At 43.7% G+C, this 25531-nt stretch overlaps 1 protein-coding gene across 2 annotated transcripts; it reads right to left on the bottom strand.

Annotated features, from left to right (window-relative positions):
• Positions 1-2220: 2220 nt before the first annotated feature.
• On the bottom strand, positions 2221-24161 carry ERICH2 (glutamate rich 2). Of its 2 annotated transcripts, XM_069985144.1 has the most exons (15): positions 24142-24158; positions 19545-19678; positions 18095-18393; positions 17731-17773; positions 16708-16741; positions 15581-15617; positions 14920-14956; positions 14333-14381; positions 14098-14134; positions 10674-10772; positions 9884-9981; positions 6748-6881; positions 6395-6452; positions 3128-3199; positions 2221-2611 (listed from the first exon to the last, which is right to left on the bottom strand). In XM_069985144.1, exons 3-15 carry the CDS (start codon positions 18100-18102, stop codon positions 2481-2483), a joined length of 837 nt encoding a protein of 278 aa, XP_069841245.1. In that variant the 5' UTR covers positions 18103-18393; positions 19545-19678; positions 24142-24158; the 3' UTR covers positions 2221-2480. The 2 variants fall into 2 exon arrangements, with proteins under 2 accessions (XP_069841245.1, XP_069841246.1); XM_069985145.1 differs by lacking the exon at positions 3128-3199 and having other exon boundaries at positions 24142-24161.
• Positions 24162-25531: the final 1370 nt, after the last annotated feature.

Below are 25531 nucleotides of genomic sequence, written 5' to 3'. Positions count from 1 at the left end.
TTTACATTTTGTGTCCTCTCATAAGGTTGTGGGAAAGGGGGGCATTTTCTCACCAAAATATATTTATATTATTGATGATTTCCTCTATAATTGGGGCTGACATTGTAGCTCCAGTTATAGAGGAAATGTGGCCTCCTGACAACTCTAGCAGTGGTGTGGTGTCTTCGCCAATGCATCACTCTTCACAGTTTTGAAACTGCCATTTAGAGTTAATTGCCACCTGGCTGGACGTATAAAGCTTACAGGTGGTCAGCGAGTGATTAAAGGGGTTATCCAGCGCTACAAAAACAGGGCCACTTGCTTCCAGAGACAACAGGACTCTTGTCTCCAGGTCAGGTGTGGTTTGCAATTAAGCGGCAAACCCCACCCAAAATGGAGACAAGAGTGGGGCTGTCTCTGGAAGAAAGTGGCCCTGTTTTTGTAGCCCTGGATAACCCCTTTAAGGCACTGTTTATATAAAAACAAATCCTGTAATCTTGCAGTTTTTACTGTGAAATTTTAAAACAAAATCCACTCATTTTTTGGGTCTTAGGGCCCTATTCCACCGGACGATTATATCGTTCATATTATCGTTAAATAGTTCGAATCTAAACGATAATCGTTCGATTGAAATGCAGGTAACGATTAATGACCGAACGAGAAATCGTTGATCGCTTTATAAGACCTGGACCTATTTTTATCGTTGCTCGTTCGCAAAACGTTTGCAAACTGTTTGCATTAAATAAGACGTCGTTAGGTCGTTCACAGTAGATACGAACGCAATAGCGAAGAAATAGCGAAAAAGAAACGATCGCAAATACGTATTCATAATCATAAGTAACGATTATCGTTCCATGGAAATGAGTGAACGTTTTCAGGTCTTTTGCAATAATCGTTAACGATTATGTGAACGATAATCGTCTGGTGGAATAGGGCCCTTAGGTTTGTACATTCTGGTTGAGCAAATGCATTGGTTTCCTTTTACCCTCCGCTCGCCTTCACAATCCTCCCACCCTGCCTACTGCCCTCCCACAGCAGTCCCAAATGTCCCAATAAAGTATATGACAAGAAGACGTTGATGCAGTCTGAAGGGGCTGCTCAGAAATAACAACATCACTGAGGGAACGTGAAAGCAATATCCACAGAGAAAGGAAGCTATAGAGAATACACATTTTGCAGTTCTATTTTTAACTTCCTGTCAGGGAGGGAGAGGGAGAAGGTTTAAGGGATGGCAGTGGTGGTGGTGGTGGTGGTGAGAATGGTTTGGTATGTTCTCTATTAAAAAAATGTTCAATTAAAAAAATTAATGCTGCGTTTACACGATCGAATTCGAGCGATAATCGTATGTGTAAACGCAGCGAAACGAGCGAAAATCATTCATTTTGATCTTTGAACACGTTCTCAAATCGTGGTTGGTCGTTCGCAAAAAATTCGCAGATTGTTTTGTGTAAACAGTCGTTCACCGATTTAACCTATGTGCGAGATAGGCTTAAGCGATCGCAAAACGATTTTTCCGTACGATTTATCGTTCCGTCTAAATGCTGATCATTATAAAAAAAAATTGTTACTTCGAAATCGTTAATCGTACGATCGTGCAAATTATCGTTCCATGTAAACGCAGCATTAACTTAAAAAAAACAACAACTCATGTTGGAGATGAATCACACAAAATGGGGCCACATAGCTTATTGACACACAGTACGAAGTTATATAGCGTTGTAATGTGTTAATTAAGCAGAAAAAGTAAAATCGCTGCACTACCCCTTTAAAGAGGATGTACCACCAGGTACATCCTCTTTAACCTGAAGCCACGGATCGAACGGCGCCGGCACGGGGAAGACCGAGGCCTGGTTCCCGTGCACAGCGTCGTTCTATGCACCGGAACCGGACGGTGCTCAAGCACTGGAGGTAGGCCAGCCCGCCTCCAGTGGGAGGGAATTCCCTCCCCTCTATGACGCGGCTCCATTCATTCTAAGGGAGCCGCGTCATGGAGGGGAGGGAATTCCCTCCCACTGGGGGCAGGCCGGCCTACCTCCAGTGCTTGAGCACCGGTGCATAGAACGGCACCGGTGCCGGCACCGTTCGATCCATGGCTTCAGGTTAAAGAGGATGTACCTGGTGGTACATCCTCTTTAAGTAAGAGAAACTCCCGACCTGCATACTTCATGTCACCTCCAATACGTTCTGTTTAATGCTTTATTTAAAAAAAAGTGAGAAAAATAACAGTAAAATACAATTAAATTATTTTTTTAAAGTATCTTTTAAAAGTTTATTTCTAACGTTGACAAAAAGAGCAGGTATCAGAGTCCATCTCTTTTGAAAAAGAGGTTGTGAAGAAATTTTCCAGGGTCTTTCTCTTTTACGCCCAATTTGATGATGAGGGTCCAAATATGCCCAATAGTTTTCTGGCATCGGATGCGTGCAACAGCAACTGTCCTGTCCGGTGTGCAGTGCCAGATCAGGTGTAAGGCGGACAACCCATTTAGTAAGTGTAAAAAGGGTTATGAAATGTGGTTGGCAGAACAATGGTTTTCATCTTCGTCATCTGTATCACTGGTGTCTTCATCTGTCTCTTCATCTGTTTCCTCATCTGAATCTTCGCTGTCCTCATCTTCACTGCTTTCCTGTTGTTCTGCAATGTATTAAACACAATGGCAAAGCATTTCATTGCACTTGATGTTAAAGGGGAACTCCAGTGATTTTTTTTTCCAAATCAACAGGCATCAGAAAGTTATACAGATTTGTAAATTACTTCTATTTACAATGTCAAAACTTCCAGTACTTCTCATCTGCTGTATATCCTGTAGGAAGTGGTGTTTTCTTTCCAGTCTGAAACAGTGCTCTCTGCTGCCACCACTGTCCTTGGAAGGAACTGTCCAGAGCAGTAGCAAATCCCCTTAGAAAACCTCTCCTGCTCTGGACAGTTCCTGACATGGACAGAGGTGGCAGCAGAGAACACTGTGTTAGACTGGACAGAATACACCACTTCCTGCAGGACATACAGCAGATGATAAATGATGCTACCATTACCAGCTTTGCAAAATTTAATAGTCTGTTGTTTAACCAGAACAGGATGTAACTGAGGGGGAGATACTGCGCTACAGAATATTCAGGTCCACAGATGCCAAGTCAAATCCTTATTCCTTACCAATCTGCAGCATTTCCTCAATGAGAGGTGAAAACCGTTTGGCCTCAGGATTTTCTGGTTCATAAATCAGAACTAAAATTTGGAGAGAAAAAAATTAGAAACTTTTAAGACTGAATTGTTTAAAAGTGTTATCCAAGATTAGATAAACAAAAACAGCGCCATTCTTGCCCTCAGTTTGTGAGTGGTATTGCAGCTCAACTCAATTGAAGTGAATGGAGCTGAGTTGTAATATCACAAAAAAAAAAAAACAACTTGATGACAGGGGTAGAGCTATTTTTGGAAGAAGGCAGCCATGTTTTTATAATCCTGGATAACCCATTCAACTTAAAAGGCATTTTTCTCAACAAGACAGGACCATGCTGATATTGTAAAAAAAAGACTACCGAAACTTCATTAGGTCTTATGGTGGTCTGTTGCAGATTGGCATAGCAGGCCCATACAAGTCTTTGCCCATACAAATGGCCTGTGATGTCATTATATTCCCATTACAGTTCCCGCAGGGGAATGTCATTCAGATTTGCAAAAATAAAAAGCAAAACAAAAAAAACGCAAACAGCAGCATGCCCTGGTCTGGTCCTGGCCTTGAGCTGTTTCATGCTTAAAAAGTCTGTACCTGAAAGTTACCTCAAAGACAAATGCTTGACAGCTAAGTTAATTTCACATGTCAATAGGAGAGTTGATGAAGGTGTAGAGTACAGTACATGCCTCCTTCCCTAATAGTCCCTAAGGTGTCACTTTACTAGATATTACTGCAATGCTAGATAAAAGAAATATGAACTTTTCTTGTCTTAAAGGGAAATTGTCATCTGGAACAATGACTGCAATACCGAAAAAAAAAAATTTGTCCGGCCATGCAAAGAGTCACAGAGGTGTGGTCAGGGCACTTAAGTACTATAGGTTGCACTGACTCTCCCCCCTCCATTGCACCCCATTCTCCATCTCTCCATGATTGTCATTGAGAGCCCCTCTGAAATCCTGTGCTGGAGCCTTTCATCTGAATTGTGTTCCAGCTTCAGTGGCAGCTTCACTGACTCACCGTACACTGCAACCTGGATGAACGCCTGTCACTCGTAGATGGAGGGATGAAAAGAATGGAGCAATGGAGCAGCATCTCGGCCACACCTTTGTGACTCTATACAGCCAAATAAACTAGTTTTATTTTGTAAGTATTGAAGTCACAGATCTACAAACTAATGGTACCATTACTGTCCGTGCTATCATCACTATGGGCAGGGCAGGCAGTTGCTATAGGGCCCCGGCTTCAAAGGGGCCCAGCCCTGCCTGGCCTGTCTCCCCTGTCTCCATGGTGCTACAGCAAAACACACTGTCAGAGAGCTGAAGGGAGCCATCTGCAACCCCCTCTCAAGCACCTCCGCACCTCCCCCTGACACAGACTCAGGGCGTCCTGCATCAGTGTCCCCCTTTCAACAAGTGATAATAGTCCCTGGTAGGTTCTGATAAGCTTCGCCCCCATCGCAGCATGCCCCGCCCCCGGCGCCCACCGCGTGTGGGATATTATCTCACCGGAACAGGATATAAGGAGAAGAGACAGCCTGAAGGATGGTAACTATCACTGCTAGCTTCCCAGCATCCTGTATAATGGGGTCACTCATCTTCCCAGCATCCTGTATAATGGGGTCACTCAGCTTCCCTAGCATCCTGTATAACGGGGTCACTCAGCTTCCCTAGCATCCTGTATAACGGGGTCACTCAGCTTCCCTAGCATCCTGTATATTGGGGTCACTCATCTTCCCAGCATCCTGTATAATTGGGGTCACTCAGCTTCCCTAGCATCCTGTATAACGGGGTCACTCAGCTTCCCAGCATCCTGTATAATGGGGTCACTCAGCTTCCCTAGCATCCTGTATAATGGGGTCACTCATCTTTCCAGCATCCTGTATAATGGGGTCACTCAGCTTCCCTAGCATCCTGTATAATAGGGTCACTCAGCTTTCCAGGCATCCTGTATAATGGGGTCACACAGCTTCCCAGCATCCTGTATAATGGGGTCACTCAGCTTCCCTGGCAACCTGTATAATGGGGTCACTCAGCTTCCCTGGCATCCTGTATAATAGGGTCACCCAGCTTCCCTGGCATCCTGTATAATAGGGTCATTCAGCTTCCCTGGCATCCTGTATAATGGGGTTACTCAGCTTCTCTGGCATCCTGTATAATGGGGGTCACCCAGCTTTCCCTGCATCCTGTATATTGGGGTCACACAGCTTCCCTGGCATCCTGTATAATGGGGTCACCCAGCTTCCCTGGCATCCTGTATAATAGGGTCATTCAGCTTCCCTGGCATCCTGTATAATGGGGTCACTCAGCTTCCCTGGCATCCTGTATAATGGGGTCACTCGGCTTCCCTGGCATTTTGTATAATGGGGTTACCCATGCTTCCCTGGCATCCTGTATAATGGGGTCACTCAGCCTCCCTGGCATCCTGTATAATGGGGTCACTCAGCCTCCCTGGTATCCTGTATAATGGGGTCACTCAGCCTCCCTGGTATCCTGTATAATGGGGTCACTCAGCCTCCCTGGCATCCTGTATAATGGGGTCACTCAGCCTCCCTGGTATCCTGTATAATGGGGTCACTCAGCCTCCCTGGTATCCTGTATAATGGGGTCACTCAGCCTCCCTGGCATCCTGTATAATGGGGTCACTCAGCCTCCCAGGCATCCTGTATAATGGGGTCACTCAGCCTCCCTGGCATCCTGTATAATGGGGTCACTCAGCTTCCCTAGCATCCTGTATAATGGGGTCACTCAGCTTCCCTAGCATCCTGTATATTGGAGTGTAGGGAGGGATACAATGGTGGCTCTTGACTCCCTACATAAGAAGTGATAGTCTGCTGGCTGCAGGTAACCCTCTTGGGGATTGGTGGCATGGTGAACCTGGAGCACACAGCGGTTCAGTCATGTGCCTGTGAACCAATGTGGGATCGGCCGCAGGTAAAACCTGTGTGCAGGTCTATGTGGGCTTCAAGGACCGTCTCTGTTCTGCAGAGGATTGTACATAGTTAAATGGTTTGGGATTAATAATGTAAAAGGTTAGGGGCCTTGTAAGGAGGTACAAGGACAGTGATTTACTTGTTAGTATTTAAAATAAAATGGCTGCTGTGGCCAATTCAATCCATCCCATGGTTGTATCTTTATTACTACTCATGAGGGTAAGGAAGCGAGGGACTCCGCAATACCAATGTCATGTAACAGGACAAAATACTTAGAGTACTCACAGTAGTTGTATGTGCAATATGAAGAAATACTTACTCATCTTACACAGTTTCTGTGCCACCTGGTAATCCTCTTCCATTATAGCAGTGATAAACTAAAAAAACATAACCAATGTGATGATACAGAATAATTCTTCACATCCCACCATAATACACACTGCTCTACATGCCGTCGTACCAGACAATGTTATGTGTAACCTGCAAGGACAAGTAAGACAGCACGGCTGCAGGCTTGTAAATGTAAAAGAATGTGAGGATACCAGGATAGCCTCAGGTTGTCTCCTCTGTAATCCTGACCCCCAGGTACATAGTTTATATTAACACCGTCTCCCGCTACAATCCCACCGGGTTCATTACAAGTGCACGCTTGTTAACCCAAAGCCATGTCACCTCCGCTAGAAGCTGGATGGGAGCGCGGACGGTTTCATCATCGCTCTCATCTTCATCACTAGACTCCTCCAGACGTCCTTTGATGTTGCCGTTATGAATAGCCAATGATTGAGGTCCTGTAGTTTCCTTTTCATCTACGATAATGAAAATCGTACAAGGCACTGCGGTTAAATTGGGTCTTCTTTATGGGGTCAGGTCAGGGAAGGCGCTGGGTGATGCAAAAATAGCTGAGAGTTCAGGTGCAGAGCACTCATTTAGTAGGATAAAGGAGATTGCTATTAATACCGCCAATAGGATGTTGTTCCTGGCTTCTCTGTATAGTTTACACCACAGATTCCTATACTGGAATGACTTAATATAGAGTTCACTGTATAACGGCTTTGTTATAAGAGAATGCACAGAAAAATTCAAGTTTAAGCATTGGCTTACAAAACTGTCTATCCGCATAGAAAGTCTTTGTACCACATGGCTTCTACCATAGCTACCCCTAGGTACCCCCCCCCCCAAGGAATAGACGAGGAATTGAAGAAGAATCTGCTCTAAATTTCCGCTTGAAATTCCTCCCATAAAATATGAACAGGGCAATGTCCCATTGTGTTTAATGGAATTTCCGCTCTGTTCACACTGCAGAATTTCCAAGCAGAATTTTCATGTCACTTCTTTGGGCAGATTCTGCTAGAGGAATCCTATAGAAGTAAGGCTATGTTCACACTACGTATATGTCCGGCCGCATATTTTTCGCGGCCGGACATATACGTGTAAAACTCCGGCCGGAATTTACGCAAGTTGCGGCCGGCTACATATGGTCCGCGAACTTACGCCCGTAAGCTACGTACGCTTCCCGAGCAGCGTACGTAGCGATCTGACAGCGGTCTTTTACTTGGAAATCTTCGGCTGGCCCCGGACACCCCACAGAACCTTTTGGATCGGCAAATCAAAGTGGAAAAATGAAGAAATCACCACTCCGTACAGGACCGCATGTTACGCTATGGGCGTAAGTTACAGCATTTCCATCCCGAAACAACGGTCTGGTTCATTTTTTACGGCGCCGCATACGATCCAGGCGTAAGTTCGTACGTAGTGTGAACTGTGCAGCCGTACATCGTATACTTTCCATTGTACGCAAACTACGTAAATCTCCGGCCGCTTATTAACAGAGCGCGCTACGGTCGGAAACTTACGTAGTGTGAACATAGCCTAAATGGGGATTTAAATTCTGCTCAAATTCCACGCTTTTTTTTTGCTTTTGTGGTGTTTTTTTCCCCACTATTTGTGCACTCATTTTTTTCTGCCATACTTTTAGTTTTTTGTGCTATTGCAAAAGCTATAAATGGCTATTTCCATTTTCAATGCTTTTTGGGCCTTTTATATGTGGGAAAATAAGACCAAAGTAAGTAAATGGGCACAAAAAGGTCAGATACTTAGTGAGGTTTTCCACTGGATCGGTTATCAATAGTTGATTGTTGGGTTACTGACAACCTGCACCCATGCCAACCAGCTATTAGGCATCCACATTACACTGAGAATGGAACTGGAAAACGTCTCAGCGTAGCAGTGAAGTCATGTTACTGTAGTTACCCAGGGCCACCACTACACTGAACATGGAGCCAAACACCTGATTGGCAGGGGGTGGGTTCTCAGCACCCGTCAATCAACAATTGATAATGTATCCAGTGGCAGCAAAAATCCTATGTGCTTGAAAAAATGCCAGTTTTTATACAGTTTTTTTTAAATTAAAAACAGCCCAAAATACAAACATAGCCACATAGTCACAACAATCATTATAATTATAGTTATATTTTTCTATGGACTTTTTTGACTCTTGAGGGACAGACCATAAATACCATAAGGCCATGTTCACATGTAGTAAGACACTGGACGTTCCGTGACCTGTCCGGGACACAGAACGTCCGGTGTCAGAGAAGATCATCCTGGGCAGTACTGCAGTACCAGCCGGATGTTCTTCACTGCCGCTAAAGTCGGTTGTGGGCGCATCAGTGTGCGCCTGCATCCGAATTCCCCGCTGCACACAATGGAGCGTGTGGCCGGAGCTGCATGCTCCATTGTGTGCACTGACAGGTTTTCTGCGGCCGCTATTCAATGAATAGCAGCCGCAGAAAACTGACATGTCAGTTTTTGCCGCGCCGCTAGGGATCCTGGCCTGAGCGTATACTATGGGAGGCATTTATTAAGTCCGGCATTTTTTACGCCGGACTTAAAAATGCCCCCGCAGCTCCGGCGGTACGGGGATTTATGTAGAGGCGGACTGCCTGTACATAAATCCTGTGCACGCCGGTGCGCACCGCCGAAAACCTACGCCAGCTGAGGACTGGAGTAGGTTTTCGGCGTACATTTGGGCGGAACGGATGATAAATCGCGCGGACTCTGAGTCCGCGCCCTCCGTTCCGCCCACTTCCCGCCTACTTTCCGCCCCCTTTCCGCCCCCTGGCGTACTCGGCGGAAAGTGGCGATTTGCGATTATTTTATTCGCAAATCGGCCATTTGCGTATAAAATAATACGCAAACCGGCACTTTCCGCCAAAAATCATCCGTCCGCCGGATGATAAATGTGGCCCTATGTGTTTACACTCCGGACGGTATTCTATGCTTTCACAAAACAACGTGTGCACTGTATAAATCACGACACGCAATTTGCAACAATGGCTTTGATTACTACAACACATATGTTGTGTGAACATAGCCTAAAAGTAGAATAGGCTATCTATATGATACATATGAAAAATCACAGCTTAGAAATGACCACCCCCTTTAATCATTGTGGTAATGTTATCCCATATCCAGTTGAACTCAAAAATAAACTATAAGGTTAGAGAAAACTTATTATTTTTTCAAACTTTTTAAACCTAAAAATGAAAAAAAGGAAACCTGTACTGTTAATTGGAAAAAAATGATGTTAGACTATGTTTACACACCGTCATCTATTGGCCATTTAACAGCCACCTTTTAGGACACCCGTCATTTTCATAATGCCAGCCGTTATTGGTACAGTCTTGACTGTCATTATGAAATAATGGCCAATATTTGGCCTCAAATTTACGGCTGTTCTAATAGATAAAAAGAGATGGTGTGTGAACATATCCATAAAGTGTACTTTGTTGGACATCATGGTCCTTACCGGAGTCTCTTCCCATGGATGATGCCATCTGTGTTTTATCATCTTCTGCCTTGTCAGCCTGCATGCTGGTGGCAGTAGTGTAATCTGGAATATTGATGCTGCAAATAGAAGAAAATATTTTACTTCATCAGTCCGTATCGTCATAGACATCAAGAACTGATGTCAAGATTGGTGCCAACTGGCATCGATACTCGGCAATTCACCAACTTACTACAGGATGCAAGTCATACTGAGTAGTAAGGCTATGTTCACACTGCGTATGAATCCGTCCGTAGTGCAAACCGCGAATATACGCACATAGTTTTGAGGTTGATGTGTTCGCTTGAAAGTATAGGATATATGCCCGCACAATGCACACTACGTATGAGCTTACGGCCGGATCGTATATGGCGCCGTGAAAAATGAACAAGACTATTGTTTGAGGACGGAAATGTTGAAACTCACGCCCGTGGATTTCCATGCCGTCCCGTACAAAGTACTTATTTCAGCCAAATTAAACTTGATTTTTCGATCCAAAAGGTTCTGTGTGGTTTACGGGGCTGGGCGAAGATTTCCAAGTAAATGACCCGCCTCAGATCGCTTCGAAACAAGCTAGGAAAGCATAACTGTACTGCGGGCGTATCTTTGCGGTTCGTACGCATCCGGCCGCATGTCGATTTTTCGCACACCCGTAGTTTCAGCCGCACATGTACGGCAGCATAAGACCTGCATACGGATTTGTACGCAGTGTGAACATAGCCTCAATGTGTATATGAGCTTGTTTTAAAGAAACAACATATTCCACATATACCTGTGTGCTAAAGGCTTTACTGTACAGAGTGGGATGTGTTTTGTAGGGATGTAACTTCTTCTTCCTGCTGTTCCTTGTCTTCCAGGTGCGCTGCCAGGTCTAAGGAAGAAGAACATTTACATCAGCTACATGATGTACTCTACCGTGCTATATATTTGTTCAGCTACACTCTTAAGGCCCTATTACAGAAAGTGATTATTGCCCGTTACGGCAAATAATCGCTTTATGTAATAGAAGGCAATGATCAGCTGACATGAACGATGTCGGCTGAATGTTGTCTGTCGTTGTCTTTCAACATGTTGAAAGACAAACAATTAAGATCTGCTGCCATTGCTCAGTGTAATAGGAGCGGTGACAGCAGAGCACGGCTATCTTCTTTGGGCTGCCCAGACAATCTTGAGCCCCGCCTCAGCCGCCTGCCGAACTTAATAGCGCCTCACCCCCCCCCGGGTGTAGTAGCACGAGAAGCAAGTGAGCACTGACCTGCCAGGTCCGCACTCGCTTGCTCCTGGAGATCGCCCTGTGTAAGAGGGGCTTTACACACTCAGTCTGCAGATAGGTTGGCCTAAGGCCTCATTCACATGTCCAGTGATTTTTAAGGACTGTGATTTAGTCCTGCTAGCTACATCCGTGATCTGTGGAAAACCATTTGTGATGCATCACATCACCCCATGCCGGCCGGTTTACATATGCTCATCAGATATTGTGTGGTCCCCCGTTGCCTTCTTCTCCCATCGCAAGCACAAACCCGCATAGTTCCATATTGCTACCAGTGCACAAGTGACATCACTGGTGCCTGGAGCCACTAGGAAAGGAAGTAAGTGGGGACAACGCCATTACATGCGCAGGGACAATGCTACTTCTGGTAAACATGTGTAAGCCAATATTTCAAATGAACAGCACAGGTAGACAATATGCAAAATGTTGGGAATGGAGTGCTCGCCTCACCGGATAGGACCCCTCCGTCCGGACACAAATCCAAAAGAAACAACTGAAGACAGCACCTCTCAGTGAAAAAATGTGATGTCTTTATTCACATCCTACTTGCGCGACGTTTCGGCTGGTTCTCAGCCGAAACGTCGCGCAAGTAGGATGTGAATAAAGACATCACATTTTTTCACTGAGAGGTGCTGTCTTCAGTTGTTTCTTTTGAACATGTGTAAGCCGTCCGGCATTAGGAAAAGGGGGGGGGGGGGGAATTATGCGCTGCTGCAATCTCTGCTGCCGGGCGGGGGCGAACTGCTGGGATCACTCCTTTTCACAGATTCCATGGATGTTGCATCCGTAGAATCAGTGAGAAACAAGGATCCCATAGACTTCTATTGGGGGATCCGTGCCGCAATCCTCCTCCATGTGAATACATAAATAAAATTGAATAGGTCCTAAGAGAGATAGTCTTGAACACAATTTTAGGTAGTTATAGAAAAAGTTTTTTTTGGTGGTAGATCTGACCTCCGAGACTTTCTATAAGAAGTAAATGTCCATCATTGGAATAACTCTGTAAGAAGTGGCAAGGAGACTCATAGAAGTGGCAAGGAGACTCCTAATTGGTGGGCAGAGGAGCAAAGTGATTGGCTGTTGTGGTTTTATAGCAGTAAAAAAAAGGAAAGAAATATGATCGTTTTTTCTTATATAATAAAGTGCTCCTTTAAGTCTGGAAATAGAGTCTATAAACACATTAGGGGAGATATATCAAACATGGTGTAAAGTGAAACTGGCTCAGTTGTCCCTAGCAACCAATCAGATTCCACCTTTCATTTTCTAAAGAATCTGTGAGAAATGAAAGGTGAAATCTGATTGGTTGCTAGGGGCAACTGAGCCAGTTTCACTTTACACCATGTTTGATAAATCTCAACCATTTTTTTTTTGTTACAGTGTGTGCATTGGACATTTTTGAATAGACATTAATGTAGCAAATTTAGATGATAAAACTGCCGTATTTATTCCTTTGGCTTTTATTTTACTGTGTGTGAACTGAGCCTCATTATCATTGGATGGATATATAGATATTCTTTAACAGAAATAGTTTGGGAACTGTGTACCCTGATGTCACTGTGTCCTGGATTGTACTTTCCCCTAACTATAAAGCCAGTTAATCTTCTGCCATAGTTAAAAACTGAGAAAGTGTCACTAATAATCTACTTGAGAGGGAAGAAATCAATTTTTCTGTTCCTTTTGTCCCACATGGGATTTGCACCATTGATCGGGAAATGAAGATGAATTAGAGAACCGTGCGATCTGCAAACATGTAAATGCTGCCTAAGCGTCTGGAATCTCTTCATTGTTTCCTCTACAGGTTTCACACGCTGGGGCAGGTAGCAGTATAGTATACTACTATATAGTGTAGAAGTAGTAGATAAATACCCAGGTCACCATGTTGTTGTCTTGCAATTATTGACAGTTTGAACAATCATCATTGTTTATTTTTTCCTGGATAACCCCTTTAAATTATAGTTATTATTCCTGCTAATTTAGCATTGTGACTTGATTACGTTTGTTACCTACAAGGCGGCGCTCACTACTATGCACTGAGCAGAACTGTAGCACAACTTTCTCTATATTTAGATGTCTGGAGAAAAATAACAGTGCCACTCCTGACCACGGGCTATGGCTGGTACTGCAGTCTAGCTAGGCCCACTCACTTACTAGTTACACTGGGTACTATAGGGGTGCTGGCTACTATGGGGGGCACTGGCTACTATGGGGGCACTGGCTACTATGGGGGGCACTGGCTACTATAGGGGTACTGGCTACTATGGGGGGCACTGGCTACTATGGGGGGCACTGGCTACTATAGGGGTACTGGCTACTATGGGGGGCACTGGCTACTATGGGGGCACTGGCTATTATGGGGGGTGCTGGCTATTATGGGGGGCACTGGCTACTATGGGGGGCACTGGCTACTATGGGGGGCACTATATGGGGGAATTGGCTACTATGGGGGGCACTATATGCAAAGATGTGGGGAATTTGATGGCGGCGGTTGGGGGGGGCCAATTCGCACCTCTGCCCAGGGGCCCATAATGCTGTTAAGACGGCCCTGAGTCTAGGCCCACTCACTTACTAGTTACAGCCCATGGGCAGGAATGGGTCATTCAGTACAGACATCCCCCTAACTGGCTGATGAATTGCCCCATCAGCCAATCAGCAGTGTCCTGCCCCAGTCACTGACTGGCGGAGCGGGCAATCCATCAACTGGGTCGTGATGTCGGCTGTGAAGATCGTGGGACCGGGTGGAGGTCCTGGAGCGGCAATCCAGCACTGCAAGGGAGAGGTGAATAGTGGTTGTTTATTACATTTCTCCCTGCCATTTTTTTTTTCTGCCGGACTTCTCCTTTAATGACAGTGGCTATCATATTATAAGTTATCAAAATTATCCAAAACCTAAACATTAAGCAATAATGTAACAGTATAACTTACTTACCTTGCTGCTGCATCATAGGGATGGATAACTACTTCCTCTGTAAAAGTAAAGTGAATGAAATCTATGTTACACAGAGATTATTGTTATGATCAGATCAATATATTATATAGAATTTAATTCAAAACAGTATGTCTGATGCAATTCTTCATTTGTTTTATCCATGTATACATCACTGACATATCCTACAGCACTGTACAGAGATTATCGGATGTTTCAGGTTCACTGCCATACTTACCTTCAGGTCCCAACACTTGTAGTTTGCCATTTTGAAAGCTTATAGGTCGCTACAAGAAAAGACAACTATTATTTGTACAGAAACCAGATATAATGAAAACCTTATAATACAGAGAGCATATACAGAAAAAGAAATCTATGGTAACAGATGCATTCTATAGAGATAGATTTGCTGCTCTGCTGCCCCCTGCTGAAAGTGATGACGCTGCAGCCGGTTGCTGACAATTGGCTGCTGTGGTATATGCACAGTGTACATTATGTCATTGAAGAGCTTCTGTAGTTTTCACTGAAACAAAGGACACGTCTCTCTTCAGGAAAAACATAACACAAACAATGCCCTCAGGCATGCCAGTAAATTTGTTATATACATTCTATATATTTTGTACACTTGGTATAATTACACTTTATTTTTGTTGTACGTTTAAAAATTTTGTGAAAAACTCACTAAAATCTATTGAACCAGAAATGTGTTTGCTAAAAGTTTGGTTTAATACATCTACAAACATTATATAGAGTATTTTTTGACCCTGGAAACCTCCCTTTAATATCAGGCAATGTCCTGGATGTAACTTTCCCCTCTAAACTGACCTTTTTTGTAAATTCTGGACTCTGAGAATGACTCACTCTGCAAAAAGAGGAAACCGACACATAAATGCAACAACTAATCATTGGTCCATATAGTTAGGAAGAATAAAAAATGTGACGAAATACTGTAAAATTATGATCGCTAAATGATCAGTATGATGAAACCAGTGTGGGTTTATCTGTTAGGACCCCCTAAAAGAAAATCTAAATTGTTCTTCACTAGAGATGAGCGAACCTCGAGCATGTTTGGGTTTTTCCAAATCCGAACTCTCTGCATTTGATTACCGGTGGCTGAAAAAGTTGGATGCAGCCCTAGGGAGTCAGGGAGAACATGGATATAGCTACAGGCCATAGGCTGTATCCATGTTTTCCAGGCAGCCTAAAGACTGGATCCTTCATGACTTCATAATAATAATACTGCTGCAGTCACTAATTGGCTGAGCGGGTTAAGTCCCACCCTTTGGTGACGTTTCATTTGAGTCGTGATGTACCCTAAAGCTGGAAGAAAGTGACATCTGGAGGGGTATAGGAGCCCAGTTATGTGGCACATGGCAGGCATGAGGTTTGGAAACCATACTTTCCTATATTAAGTTCCCCCACCCGCTGCCCAGAATGATATTTTCCCCCCACACCAGACTTTCAGTTTTAAAGACATTGTACTTACGGAGACATTGATATTCTTGTTTTTGGGATGTCATTATCTAGAATGGAGAAAATACAGAAAAAAAACTAATAATAAAGTACTGTCATTAAAATGGTAACCACTTTGGGACGTGATTTTGGCCACATGTGGGGACCACAATTTGGAAATGTGGCCTTTATAAGAAACTAATCAATGGGTGGTGTATTCCAATCTTAGTAAGTGATCCCCTTAGGATTGGGGATAAAAAACAAGTGGTTGGAGTCAGACTACTGCGACTCCAGTATTGGTGCACCAATACATTCATTGTCTATGGGGCTGCCGAACATTTCCAAGTGCTGAACACCGCGCTGGTGCAGTCTGCATAATTGTTTCCGGAAACAATTATGTTCATGTTCTTGGGATCTGCAGGGGTTAAGTGGTCCCCCTCCCCAAACCCCCAGTTTGTGATCCCCTATTAACTTACTAAAATGGAAATACAGTATATCCCTTTAATGCAAATGCATTGCCTACATTTTGTCTACAGTCAGATAGTGAAACATAGAGCAATGCCCCTAGAATTGCACTTTATTGAGCGCTTTAGCCAGCACCTGACAGTGTTATCTTTGACTGGTCTCCCTGAGTTCAGTGATCTGTTTCCCAGGTGCTCTACTAGGCTTTGCTCCTACCTAGCCAGAATCCTGCTCCACGCTGATGAGGGACAACACCGCCAAAACAGCTGTATGTGGATGGTTACCTGGCCTTGGTTTTTCCCTTGTCATTACATTGACTTATAAAGCCACTTAATATGGTGGTTTCGGTGGTTTCCCTACAGGAGCATGTCCTTTTTCTAAACTGTTTCTATTTTCTGATTGTAATTTTTTTTATTTTATTTTTAGTAATTATAGAAGCAACTATCTTGTCTGGGCAGTTTTTAACAGCATGTATGGATTTGCTTTAAAGCAAGTTCCAAGGTCACAGACAAAATAGTCTGTCCCAGACCCTATTCACATGAATAGGACATGTTCTGTGACTTGTGCAGAGGACATTCCACATTAGGCCAGAATGAAAACTGCCGAATTGCAAGATTATAAGTATAATATGGATAGTAGAATGGAAAATTAGAAAAGATGATCTGAAATTCCCTATTAAAAACATAAAATCATGAATACCTTCTGGGTCAAGAACTTCCAGCTTTCCCAAGGCCTGTAAAAGAAATCACAATGAGACCCTGAATTATAAAGAATAACCACATGTAATCCAACTGAATCCACCCAATAATAATTGCTGTCAATAGAGTACTCCTTTAATTGGCTTTAGATGGTTTGGATTTAAAGAGACTCTGTAAGCAGGTTTATGATGTCCTATCTAAGGGTAGCATTAACTAGTGAGAGTGAAGCTGAACAGAATGATGTATCACTTACATTCTTCTGTGCAGCTGATCCAGAGATATCCTCCTGTATAACATAGACAATAAGTAATCCTTTCCATTATGTGCATGAGAAGCAAAAATCTCCGCCCACAAGCTGCTGATTGGCAGTTATCTATCCATGCTTTGTATAGAAAGTCAACTGTCAATCAGCAGCTGAAGGGTGGGGGAGGGGTGTTGCAAAAATCCTATTCTCCTGCATATTAGGAGAACAGCTACACAGAATGATGTAAGTAATACACCAGTCTGTTCAGCATTTCTATCACTAGTTTATGCTGCCCTCTTTTACAGCAGCAAAAACCTAGTGACAGATTCCCTTTAACAAATAAAAATAAATAGCTGAAACCAACTGCATAAAATTGAGACTATAAACTAATCTCACAAATGCGGACGTGGCTCGTACCACGGGCTGCGCTCGTCCCTGTTCCTCTCCTCTTCCTGGCTGTGCCCTGTCTTTGCTGTTCTCTCTGTACCTTGCCTGCCACAGCAAGCAAACCAAACCAGGGGTAGCAACCTGGGGGTCACCTGCTGCAACGAACCCGACCTGCTTTGTTGCGGGCTCTGGTGAAGACCAGCAGCCCCTTAGATTCTGCTCCCTGGTGCGGGTTTCCCCATAGCTTGCCGTGGTCCAGTGGATCCACATTCAAGGAATATCAAACAGACAACAGTGTCTCAACAACCGGTCCCCACCAGTCACCACGATTATGAAAGCTACCCTAGAATAGGTCATCAGGGACACTTGCCCTACATAAGGGACATTTCTTACCTTGCTCAGGTTGACTTTGTCAGCTGATCCCCAGCCCTCAGCCCTGCGATACACAGTAACATTAGTTATGTTAATTATTATCCTCACCTTGGTTATTCCTTGGCTTTACACTGACACATGCAGAATACAGACACATTTTTGCTGTAAGGTCATTACAGTAAAAGTGGATCACTGCAAGATATATGGCCTGAAGTCACTACCTTCCAATGATCTTCTATTATTATGAAATTATTGTAAATTATGGGTAAGAAAATCCTATTCTTCATTGTATTTAGAACAATAGACAATGCACATTTGTCCCCGTGTAATGCACTGTGCTCTGCTGTTCTAGTTGTTACTGTGGAGAAGCCCTTGAAGCAATTACCTGCTCATTCTTTGATCTCAAAGATATCCTCTGGTAAATGGATGCAGGGTACCGTCAGGGCTTCCCGGCCGTGCACATAGAACCAGCATGAATTGCTAGAAGTAATGGTACCGCAGTCTGAAAGGTTGTGGGCGTCTGTGGATTATATCATCCTACAGCACCATATGAACAGTGTACATGGCATACTCAGCTTATTATATATCACATCACATGCTCCATCCCATCAGGAGTGTTACTTCCAGAATATCCAGTAATGGTACATCAGGATTTGGTCCTACCTGGACCTTTTCAAGTTGGATCTGTAGCGGATAATAATAAATAATGTGATGAGTACATTAAAGAAATAGCCCTCCAACTGTTGTAAAACTACAATTCCCATCATGCCTGGACAGCCAGAGTTAAAACCTTGGCTGTCCAGGCATGATGGGAATTGTAGTTTTGTGTTTTAGACAATCAAAAGGATACAATTCAACTGCAACGTGTGAACAAAGCCTTAAACTTTGTTTAGCAGAGGTGTCAAAGTGGTGACCGTCCAGCTGTGGCGAAACTAAAGCTAAATCTTTGGCTATCCAGGCATGATGGGAATTATAGTGTTGCAACAGCCGGAGGGTTGTCAGTTTGACACCTGTGGTGTAGAATGTTTGTGCTTTTATTTGCTTTTTGCTCTTTTTTTGGACATAAGATCTTTGCCTGCAAATTGCAAGTGTTTTAAAGTGGGTTAAATACATAAAAAGTAGCAAAATTGCCATTTTACATCCAAAATAAGTACCATGCACTTTTTTATAGGTGTATAATGAATAGTACTTGTATATTGCCAAGTGTTTTCCCATTGAATTCAGTGAGAATAATTAAAATAAACATCTAAATTGTAATGGAAAACTGTTGTTTTATGCCTTAAAATACACTCCAGAAAACTATATGTGAGCATAGCCTATGACTCCGTTTACAGGGACATAAAGTAAAAGTATCTGGTAAATAGAAGCTGATATCGGTCATGATACCAAAGTGCAAAAAAAAAAAAAGAGAAAACCAAGGAGAGACACATGCAAAACATATATGGTAGCTGCAATGGCGTATACCTGAAATGTATGATATATAGCGAACATATAGTGCGAAACAATGTTTACAGGTGATAATAAATGTACACATAGTAGGATAATACAGTAAAGTATATATATATATATATATATATATATATATATATATATAGAGAGAGAGAGAGAGGGAGGAAGCAGCTGCATGGAGCTCAGGAAAGCTCCTGAGTGTGGAAAAAATAAGTGCATTAGAGGGGATATATGGATTGATACAGTAGTAGATTGTATATAATAAGAGGAGCAGCAGATGGTATATAGGATGTAGATATACAAATGAAATAAACTATATTACTTCTGTCTTGTAATATGAAGATGGAAGCGAGATATCGTAGGAGAAAAGAAAGGGTTAGCTGTACCTGGAGCTGCGGAGAGGATGGGATGTCTGGATATAATGTATAAGGCTCAGTGCGCCTGTGCGGAAGGTGGCAGTCGGTGTACACGTGGGATGGTTGTCATGGTGATGGCTAAACACAGCCGGGAACTGGTCTGACTGCAGTGAGATGGATACCATTGTGTTATGTACAGCACACTGAGGGGGGAGGGTTAACCCTTTAAAAACCAAAGTTTTGTTTAGTTTATCTTCCTCTTCACCTTGTAGGTGGGCTGTATACTCCATGTTTTCCCCTTAGGGCCCTATTATACGATACCATTATCGGGTGAAAAATTGTAATATTGTTTGAATTGAAATGATAATCTTCACGTGTGTCTGCAGTCAGCGATCAAGTGACTAACGAGAAGTCGCTCGTGTGTTGTTGATCTTATTGTTAATTGTTCGCTAATCGTTGTATACACATTCGGCGTATGTGCACATTGTTCATTTGTTTGCTGGAATCAGAAGGAGTAAACGATTATAGTAACGATCATAATTACGATCAGAACTACGACTGCCGTTGTCTGTGTTATGGTGAATGAGTTCACGCCATTCCCATAAAGATCGTTTATTGTCGAAATTGTCGAAAATCAAACATTTCTTTGACTACTAGGACCCTTACATTCAGGGTATACATCAAAAGGGGATACCCATATACACGGTGGTGTTACTGGCAGTGGCCCCATTCACTTTCACGAGTGATTAGGCTATTTCCCACATGTACAGTATAAGATTAGTCAGAAGCCAGCCTTGTAACTCTGTTAGCTTCGGGTGAAAAATGTATCATTAAACTATTTTATTTCCATATACTGTACAACCTATAGAAAAACTTTTACAAGCTTAATACCAAAGATTCTACTACAGCAAGTGCTTATAAGTGGCCTGACCTGTCACTGATGCTTTATGTCCTGAGGCCATCCAGTATCATAATGTACAACAGCGGGTGAAGAAGCCTTAATGGTGTACTCTGGCAAAAATCCTTTTCTTTCAAACTAACTTTCAGAAAGTTTTACAGATTTGTAATTCACTTCTATTTAAAAATCTCCCAGTACTTATCAGCTGCTGTATGGAGATTTTTAAATAGAAGTAAATTACAAATCTGTATAAATCTCTGAAACCAGTTGAGTACCGCTTTAATGTTCCGGCTTTATAAGAATATTGGTGTATCAAAGTCTCTGTGTTAATGCTGGAAAAATATGACAACTACTGGAGGTGACTTGTGGGCAGGGTTGAAGGACTAAGAGAGGGGTTTTCTTATATCTCCAGATGTTGAGGCAACAGAAGTGAGTCAGTGTCCCGTCACCTCTTGAGTTCACTATTGGGGTTCCCTGGTTGGATGCATGGGGAGCACATATGAAACTGCAAAATACCTCATCACTACTTTAACCTGCAAGAAAGAGCTTTTTGACAGGTGCACAGGAGAGAGAAAAACACCACACATTCACACATTCACCTTTAATATAACTTACATGTGATTATATATTCTTAATAGATATTAAATATTAACCATCTTAATAACATTATTTATGTCCCCTTAAAAGGAGAAGTTTGTTGATTTATAAAATCCAGCAGCCGGCAGGGGCAGAGGGAAAATTGATTACAAGAACTGACTCAACTCTTCCTGTGCCCGCAGTGAGTGAGTGAGTGGTGGGACCGGCTGCAGGACCCCGGCCATGCTCTGGGAGTTTATTTGTATAACCTTTGATTAACCTTTGCGGCAGGCGTAAAAATGTCCCCGCAGCTCCGAGAGGTGCACTGTCTCTACATAAATCCCGTGCGCACCAGCGTGTGCGCAAGGAAACCTACACCAGCTTAGAGCTGGCGTAGGTTTCCTTATAATTTTTCGTTGCGAAAAATGATAAATGAAGTGGACCCAGAGTCCATGCCCCCCCGTTCCGCCCCCTCCACACCCCCGTTCCGCCCCACTGGCAAAGGTGGGGTAAAATGGCCAGATGCAAATATTTTATTCGCAAAACGGTCATTTGCGAATAAATTACTTTGCATCTGGCCATTTTACGCCAAAAAATACAACTTTTTACTTTGATAACTTTCCCCCCATGTTGTAGTGGCCATGCTGGTTTACAGTACATAAACTTTGCTTCCATGGAAGTGAATGGGAGCCAAACTGCAGTAACCCAGCATGATCACTTAATAATGTGTAAGGCTGTCCACTTCGCTTCCAGCTCTTTTTCACCTCTTTTTCACCACAGCTCTTGCAAATAGCTGTCCAGTGTTAACACCCCCTGATCTCATATTGATGCCCAGAAGGCCCTTTTAAAGGAATTTTCCATAGGTCCTGGATCTTTAAAGGGGTTATCCAGCGCTACAAAAACATGGCCACTTTCCCCCTACTGTTGTCTCCAGTTTGGGTGGGGTTTTGAAACTCAGTTCCATTGAAGTAAATGGAGCTTAATTGCAAACTGCACCTGAACTGGAGACAACAGTAGGAGGAAAAGTGGCCATGTTTTTGTAGCACTGGATAACCCCTTTAACCATGCAGTAATGTTTAACCTGTAGCCCTCTGACTGTTGCAAAACTACAATTTCCGTCATGCCTGAATAGCCAAAGCTTTAGATGCATGGTGGAAATTGTAGTTTTGCAACAGCTGGAGTGGCAGTTGCAGTATTTTATATCAATGTTTTATGTATCATGGATATGTTGCATCCATCAGCATGGTATCTGCCCTTACAGACAGCTTTGTTCTAGTCTGATCAATTTGTTTTTTTCTCATGTATTTAGAAATGAAGGAGGGGTAAATAATGGCAGCCCCTCAATCTCTTTTGCATTGTCCTGGGTTATTTCACTTAATGGTTTTGTTTAAAATCTATGACCAAATCTAAAAGGCAGTGATTTCTAAAGCTTTGAGCTAAAAAGGGAATGTTTGGTTACTATTCCTTTATGTATTATACATACTTGGAGAACTCTTTGTGCTGCACCTTCTCCTGAGTAGAAACAGACACCATCGGGGATTGTATCACTGATGTCTATATCTCCTGGTCCCTTTATTGGTTCCCCATTTTTTCATCCTTAGTGTTGTTAAGTGGATAGAGTTGCAACTACTATTTTACCATTATAATGACAAAAGTATGAAGTCACTTCTTTAACGGCTATATAAAAAGACATGACTCCTTACCTCGGAAAAACAGCCTTGGGCACTAGGTGCCCTAAATATGTGGAACCTGCTGCTAACTGCCTGATGTCAGGGAAATTCTGTCTCTAGTAACAGCTAGATCAGGACAGATTACGTCGGGCAGGGGTTAGTTAGTGCTGTGTGCAGGAGAGCCTGTAAAAACCTCCTTCTCCCTCCACATGTCATTAATAGTAATGTACTGTAAATCACCCTGTAGCCAGTCACTGATTGGCTGAGCATCCGGTCCAACGGCCGGTTCAGGTATTGTCCGGCAGGGGTGGGGGTGGGGTGCGTGTCCTGGGGCTGGTCCGACCGCTCACAGTGGGCACGGGGAGAGATAGGTATGTGCTCATTATTAAATCCGATTTTCAAAATGACCGGACTTCTCCTTTAACATAATAGGACCATAAAGGTTTCTGAAAATCTGGCTGCACTATCACAGCCTTCAGTCCCGTCCAGACGGCGTTCCTGTGACACATTATTCAGCTTCCATCATAATACCCAGAAAATGAATGCAGTGAAGGAGTCTGAATGACGTATATATGTCTCATCACATGCCTGTCCGTCTCTATCCGGACAGCACAGAAGGATGCCAAGTGAGGAGAGCAGGATTTTAGAGATATCCAAAAGAGGACACAAAATAAAGTAAAAAAAAAAATTATATATATATATATATATATATATATATATATATATATATGTATATGTGTGTGTGTATGTGTGTGTGTGCATATACCACAGTGGTGCCTTGGAGTATGAGCATAATTCATTCCGTGGCGGTGCTTGTTATCCAAATCCACTCTTAAACCAAAGCAAATTTTCCCATAAGAAATGCAGACAATTGGTTCCACACCCCAAAAATAATGTATTATTCTGAATAACATGTAAACCAGATAAAACAAACATTCAGAAACAGCAGAATATGTGATATTATAAGTTACTGTACAGTAATGGAGAGGATGGGAAACACAAAGGCTGACAGACTGCAGGGAGCATGAAGAAATGAGCAGGACATATGTGGGCACATACATGCAGCACTCTCTGTCCGGGGAGAGAGGGGTTACAGCTATGAAGAGATTACCTCCACAGTCCTGTCCCCTTAAGCAATCCCCAGCCTGAAGTGGATCTGCTGTGATTTGGAAGGTGAGGGAGACTTCCTGGGTCAGAGTACAGGGCTGTAGACCCCGCTCTGCAGACCATGCCCCTCCCCCACTGGCGCTCCCACCCAGTTCATGGAGCTTTTAAATCAAAACGCTTTGAAACTAAGTTACTCTTAAACCAAGGTACCAATATATATATCAGTGGCGTAGCTATAGGGGTCGCAACGGTGGCCATGGCGACCGGGCCCCTACGCTAGGGGGGCCCTCCGGCCCCCCTCGCCACTTCCTCCTGTTGGCCCCCAGCCCACGCACATAACTGATAGCACTTGCTGTCATCTGACTGGATTTCTTACCTAGTCAGATAACAGCAAGTACCAGCGTCCTCTCCTCCTGCCTCCTCCGTGCAGGCGGCGCTTCAACTGAGAGGATCGCTGCAATCCTCCTCTCATCTCCTCATCACTGTGAGCGGCTCCTGCAGGGTGGAGGCCCCTCCCCCAGATCAGGTCACAACGCTGTGCAGCAGGAAAGGAAAGCATCAGTGAGTATGGGGTCGTGACCTGGCCTGGGGAAGGGGCCTCCACCCATGAGAGGAGGATTGTAGCAGCACAGATCCACTCAAGTTCCTCTGAGGTGAGGTGCTGACTGTAGGGACGCTGCCATCCTCCTCTCCTCAGTAGTGTAAACAGGATCCTGCAGAGCTGAGGGGTATGGGGATCCGAGCAGGGGGAGGAGCCTCAGCCCTGCAGGATCCAGCATACACCATGGAGGAGAGGAGTGCAGCAGGGGCCACATGGAGGAGTACTGGTCTGCTATATACAGGGGGACATGGAGGCGTACTGGTCTGCTATATACAGCGGGACATGGAGGGATACTGGTCTGCTATATACAGGGGGACATGGAGGAGTACTGGTCTGCTATATACAGCGGGACACAGGGAGGAGTACTGGTCTGCTATATACAGGGGGACACAGGGAGGAGTACTGGTCTGCTATATACAGGGGGACATGGAGGAGTACTGGTCTGCTATATACAGGGGGCACATGGTGGAGTACTGGTCTGCTATATACAGGGGGACATGGAGGGATACTGGTCTGCTATATACAGGGGGCACATGGAGGGATACTGGTCTGCTATATACAGGGGGACATGGAGGAGTACTGGTCTGCTATATACAGGGGGCACATGGAGGGATACTGGTCTGCTATATACAGGGGACACAGGGAGGAGTACTGGTCTGCTATATACAGGGGGACATGGAGGGATACTGGTCTGCTATATACAGGGGGACATGGAGGGATACTGGTCTGCTATATACAGGGGGACACATGGAGGAGTGCTGGTCTGCTATATACAGGGGGGCATGGAGGGATACAGCTGTTGAGTCAAAGGTTAGAAAACAATTAGAGAATGACACAGTACAGTCAATTAATAACAGGGGGCAGCAGTACAGTACATGAGGGGACACAGTGCCACATTAGGGGGCATATATATATAATCACCAATACAACCAACTGAACAAGAAATAACATAGTTTTCAGATGAAAAAAGCAAAGAAGAAGAAAGGTTGAAATATTGTAAATTTGTAATCACATAGCAGCGACCCTGTCATTACCATATAGACGCTTATACTAAGAATCCAACTTTCAGAAGCCGAATGAATTCCCAAGTTCCTGTGCCTCCCCACTGCTCATTGTGTAGCAATGTGATTTATTTCCATTACAACGGGATTTATATATTTGTCCA

This window comes from Dendropsophus ebraccatus, chromosome 9, assembly GCF_027789765.1.
Source record: "Dendropsophus ebraccatus isolate aDenEbr1 chromosome 9, aDenEbr1.pat, whole genome shotgun sequence".
NCBI classification, from domain to species: Eukaryota; Metazoa; Chordata; class Amphibia; order Anura; family Hylidae; genus Dendropsophus; species Dendropsophus ebraccatus.
The sequence above is the reverse complement of the archived record's forward strand: the minus strand, read 5'-3'. Positions and strand labels throughout refer to the sequence as shown.